The sequence below is a fragment of the Silene latifolia genome, chromosome 1, assembly GCF_048544455.1.
Source record: "Silene latifolia isolate original U9 population chromosome 1, ASM4854445v1, whole genome shotgun sequence".
Classification (NCBI taxonomy): domain Eukaryota; kingdom Viridiplantae; phylum Streptophyta; class Magnoliopsida; order Caryophyllales; family Caryophyllaceae; genus Silene; species Silene latifolia.
Window position 1 is genome coordinate 163292184 of NC_133526.1, and position 5318 is coordinate 163297501.

A 5318-nucleotide genomic window follows, 5' to 3' on the forward strand; every position below is an offset into this window, starting at 1 on the left:
CTTGATGATTGATGGAAGGTTGTCAATCTCTCAATAAACCCAAATAGTCTTCAATTACCCAAAATAAAAGATGAACAAAAGAGAAATTAAGGAAATGAGATTTGTATTAATATTTGATTAGAAGTTGATTACAAGATTAAGAAGAGAATAGAATGATATAAGCTACACTAAAGATTGATAAGAAGAACATGATAACCTAATTAGACTAATGGGGTATTTATAGTGGGGATTAGGTGCACAAATTAGGGTTACTAAGGGCTTAAATGACGATTAAGTCCTTGAGGAATCGCTCCTCTCAAGAAAAGATGCGGGTCTCCTTTTTGCTAGTCTTCCAAAAATATGCGCATCTTCAATGGAGGGAAGAAGATGACGTGTTGTCCTGTAACACAATCCGGGCGTCCGAGGGTCGGGACGAGCGGATTCTCAGGTGGCTGGACGAACGGCCTTCAAGCTTGGACGCTCGGATTCTGGCAGTTTTGGACGAGCGTCCCGGTGGTTAAGACGCTCGGATCTTGTCCCAGCCTTCCTTTTTCTTCTTTTCTTCTTTCTTCTTCCAACAATCCTCCGGGATCTTGTCGGAGATGCAAGGATTTCTTCATCATTGTCCATCTACTATAATATGTACAAAGGCCTTCTAGTCTTGTCTTCTCTTTGATGCTTGGTCATTAGATTCGATCAATTTAGCTCTATTTTGCCATGAAAATGCAAGGTTTGCACTCCTCTCCTACCAAGGAAACAAAACCTCAAAGAATATGCAAAACAAAGGACTAAAGATAGTAAATGACCCAAATATGCACTAAAAAGCATAGGAACGAGGCTAATTCGGGGACTAAATATGCTCAAATATTGATCACATCACACATATATATATAATTCTTTTGGCGATGGGGTAAAAAAATATTCGCTTGAATTTCGGCTCACAAATGTTGCCTTCCATCAAACATTTATAGTCAAATAAGGATGCGTTTTATGACTTTTTATTATTATTACCAAATTTAATATATATACATAAATATGTATAAATGTTTTATGACTTTTGAGCATTCATTTTCATTATTAGCAAATTTAATATAGGCATAAATATAGAGTAATGAGAAATGAAATATAAAAAGTTTACCTTTTTTTTTTTTTACAAAATTCACATTGCATGAGAATTGTTTAGGGAGTTATCTTACGAACTAAAAAATGGTAGATATTTTGTCTTCCCTTTTATTTATAAATCATATTTATAGATTTACATATGTATTCAATTTAATGAAATTGAGCAAGTTTATTGCAATAATATTTAAGAAGGAGTTGCACATATAAATAATTTAGAATTAGAGTGATGTAAATTTTTATTTTTCGTTTAACCAATTGTAGTTTTAAAAATTAAAATGACAATGTTTAATGTTAAGTATGTTATTATTTGCCCTTAATATTTACAAATTCTTTATTATTTCATAAACGGCGTAAAATTAGAATTATGTGATATTTATTTGCTACTTAAAATATTCTAAAAATAAACGTAGAAATTTAAAATTTAGTATGATTTTGATTTTTAATTGTTTTTTAATTTATCTAGAAGCTAAAAAGGCCAAAATTTAATGTTTCTTATGCTAATTTATTTTTTATGTAAATATTTTATAATTTGTGTATCGTTTTAAATGGATCATTATACGAACATGAATTACCCTCTTAATTAAACACGTCATACTACGTGGAGGATTGGAGATGTAGAATTTCGGTAATGCAAGGTGGCATTGTCTACGTGGAATTTCGGTACTGCAAGGTTGCATTGTCTAAGTGGCTTTTAAGGTTTACTCTTTTAATAAAATTTAGGAAAATGATACATACAATCCTAAGGGCTGCATTTAAGGTAACTAAAAAGGAAAGAAAAACTTAAATTAAGCATTAATGACATCAATTTACGCTTAATTGTGTCATAAATTCCTAATTTAATTCTATTTTAGGAAGTATTTTAGTTCTTAAATACAGCCCTAAGGGCTATATTTATCATTACGGTAATATTTATAGATTTGGTAGAAAAAAAAAGGTGTTAAGAGGCTAGGCAGCAGCACCACCACAAATGAGGAAGGCCAAATGTGTGGGCGTGAATTAGATTAGATAACATCTTTGCTCATTCCTCTTCCACTCCTGCACTTTCACCCTCACAACTTCTTCATTTTTCATCCATTGAAGACATTCGGTTCATTCATTCATCAATGGCGACCATGCTAATGGCTTCCCCAACCAAATCCGTATCCATGACAACCCAAACCCCAAAACCCAGATCCTCATTCATCCCCAAAACCTTAATCCCTAACTTCCCTAAAAAAAACATAATCACTACCCTCACCACAACCCTACCCATCTCCCTCACCACCATCCTCCTAAACCCGAATTCCGCCTTGGCCGCTGAAATCGAAAAAGCCTCTTTATTCGACTTCAACCTCACCCTCCCAATCATCATGGCCGAATTTCTGGTGCTCATGTTCGCTCTTGACAAAATCTACTACACCCCTCTTGGCGATTTCATGGATTCCCGAGACGCGGAGATTAAAGGAAAGTTAGCGGATGTGAAGGATACATCTTCGGAGGTGAAGCAGCTGGAGGAACAGGCGAATGCTGTTATGCGTGCTGCTCGTGCTGAAATTTCGGCTGCGCTTAATAAAATGAAGAAGGAGACTCAGCTTGAAGTTGAAGCTAAATTGACTGAAGGTAGGAAGAAAGTTGAGGCTGAGCTTCAGGAAGCTCTTTCCAATTTGGAGAAGCAGAAGGAAGATACTATTGTTGCTCTTGATAGTCAGATTGCTGCTTTGAGTGATGATATTGTTAAGAAGGTCCTTCCTGTTTCCTAATTTCATTTCAGAAATAAAGGATTCTTCTTATATGTACTAGTAACTTTGTTTTTTCTTTCGTAATTTTATGTGGATGGATCAAAGGTTTATACTGTTATCATGAATATGTAAAGTGGCTTCAATTCTATTCTACTTCTAATGTTTATAATCATTGTTATGTTTGCAATGCAATTTCGAGATTTTTTGTTAAGATTATCGACTTTATCAAGATTGGGATACATCGAAATACAGGATGATTCATGAATGCGTCATTACAGGATGTACTATATGATTGATTATTCAACCATGGAATGGAGTTTGTGTGCCCGTTTTTAATGGGCATTAGTTAATTCAACTGTGCTAGATATCTAACATTGTGTTGGTAAAGGCTCGTTTGTTGGAAGGTCTTTGGACTAGAGATCTGACATTGTATTGCGTTGGTTAACTTTACGGGATACTTTGGATGGTATAGAGGTTTGGTCCCGATTTCAGACCGGTATATCTGTCCGTAGGTGTAACAGTTACTCCTGATGTAGAATAGTAAACCGAAGGAACTGACGTTCTGGAATGATAATGAAGCGTTCAATTAGAAGTGTAGTAATCCGTAATAATTAAGGGAAGAAGAATGAAAAATTCTTGACATACTTCTCAACTGTAGAATACCAAGTGCCTGTGATTTTAGAGTGCGAGTAAAAAAAATATCCTTCTTTGTTGAGATTGGGATTTGAACCCACGCCCTTTCGGACCAGAACCTTAATCTGGCACCTTAGACCAACTCGGCCATCTCAACTTCTTGTTCTCTTTGTTTTATAAAACAATATCAATCCTAAGTAAAGTTTTGCATTGGGCTTTACCACCTGCCGAATTGGATTCGACTGTTTGCATGAGCCCAATTGTATCCCAAATACTCTCCTGTATATCATAAGTTATAAATTAGGGTTATTTAATGGGATTAATCCAACCTATATCTTCCCTTCTCAAATTAATCAAACATATGTTTTATCCCATATTAATCTCATCTTTGCACTCATTTTTCTCGTATTACACTATTGGATGGGCAACCTGCTAAAGTGGTTACCTTTGCCCTGAGTTATCTTAAATGCCTTTCTTACTTTCTTTTTTTGCCTTTCTTCTTATTTACCCTACCTTTTTACTATTCTTAGCATTCTTCATCTCCATCCATCCAAGTTTCATCTTTCTTCATTTTATTCCTTCATCATCATCCATCTACATCTGCCATTGTCACCTGCCATTAATCCACCCTTATCCCAAATTACATTTATCATCAAATTGAAATGGGGGGTTTTGAAAAATTACCCAAATACTGGAGGAGCGGCGGTCCAAGGCGGCGAAATATAAAACACGGTTTCTCCATTTAATGGTTTTCTGTTGGGTTCTATCTGTCGTACTGTTCGACTCGGAAATGAATGAGTCAATAATTTTAATGGCAGTCACACAACATCTTCTAATCAACAGGATTTTAATGACAGTCCAAGAAACAAATAAGTCAATAATATTTTTTCGCAAATAAGAGAAGTGGTTGATGCATTAGACATTTAGACATCCTTGCGTATATGAAATTCAATTGAATTAGTTGGATGATTTTATATGGTTAATGGATTAATGGAGTTGATGATTTTATATGGTTATTTAATGGCCATTACATAAAGATGTTTGTAAATTGGATCTTGTATGTAATTGTTGGGTTCCTTATGTTGATGATAACATGCCCATTTGATTTGTGTCATCTTAGTTTACCTTTTCAGGTTTATTGATGTAATCAAGCATGGATTAAGAAGTGTTGAAGTTGTTAATCATCCAATTGTATTAAGTCAAGTGTCATCTAATGTACAAGTGAGAAAGTAAAGTATATTAGAGTAATAGAAACAGTCCAGACGACTGTTGCTTTCACGAGTAAACAGCTGCTTGGATTATTGTCACAACTCGTAAAACTTGAAGTCCCTTTTTATCTTTCAAAAGCCTTTCACGTGACTCTTATTTTTCAAAGATAAAAATCAGATTTTTATTAAGGAGATGGTCTTCATTAAAGAGTGGTTTGAATTATTATTTTCAAAATGTTTCCTCTTTATTGAAATTCAACCTTTTGGTTCTTTAAGAAAACAAACAATGCTTTTTGCCATTTTAGTGTTAACTTGTCATCATGTGACTTGTCTTTTCTCTCTTTGTTTTCTGAATTTGCATGAGCTTTTAATGTTATCTTTCAAACACTCTTTCTCTATTCTTACCTTTGCAAAAGAGCCCTCTTTGGTGCAAGTTTTGGGTGGTTGCAAATGTCCTTCACATGTGAGGTCTTTGACCCTTCAAAACCCTAGCAACCCCTTCACTCACCTTCTCTATATAAACCGTGCCTCTCCTTCATTAAAACTTAAGACTTCTTTCTGAATTTAATTTCAAGTTTGCAAATTTGTTTTTCAAAGCTTTAAAACCGTGTCATTTGCAAAACCTTCAAAGAGTCTTCAAGTTGTTACAGTCGTGGCT

The 5318-nt window shown here is 34.7% G+C and overlaps 1 protein-coding gene and 1 non-coding gene across 2 annotated transcripts; one reads left to right on the plus strand and one right to left on the minus strand.

Annotated features, from left to right (window-relative positions):
* The first annotated feature begins 2045 nt into the window (after positions 1 to 2045).
* Positions 2046 to 2991, plus strand: LOC141611113 (ATP synthase subunit b', chloroplastic). Its single transcript, XM_074429556.1, has one exon. It carries the CDS (start codon positions 2205 to 2207, stop codon positions 2838 to 2840), a length of 636 nt encoding a protein of 211 aa, XP_074285657.1. The 5' UTR covers positions 2046 to 2204; the 3' UTR covers positions 2841 to 2991.
* Positions 2992 to 3528: 537 nt separating this feature from the next.
* TRNAL-AAG (transfer RNA leucine (anticodon AAG)) lies at positions 3529 to 3609 on the minus strand. The gene has a single exon. It is a non-coding gene; the product is annotated as a tRNA-Leu (tRNA).
* Positions 3610 to 5318: the final 1709 nt, after the last annotated feature.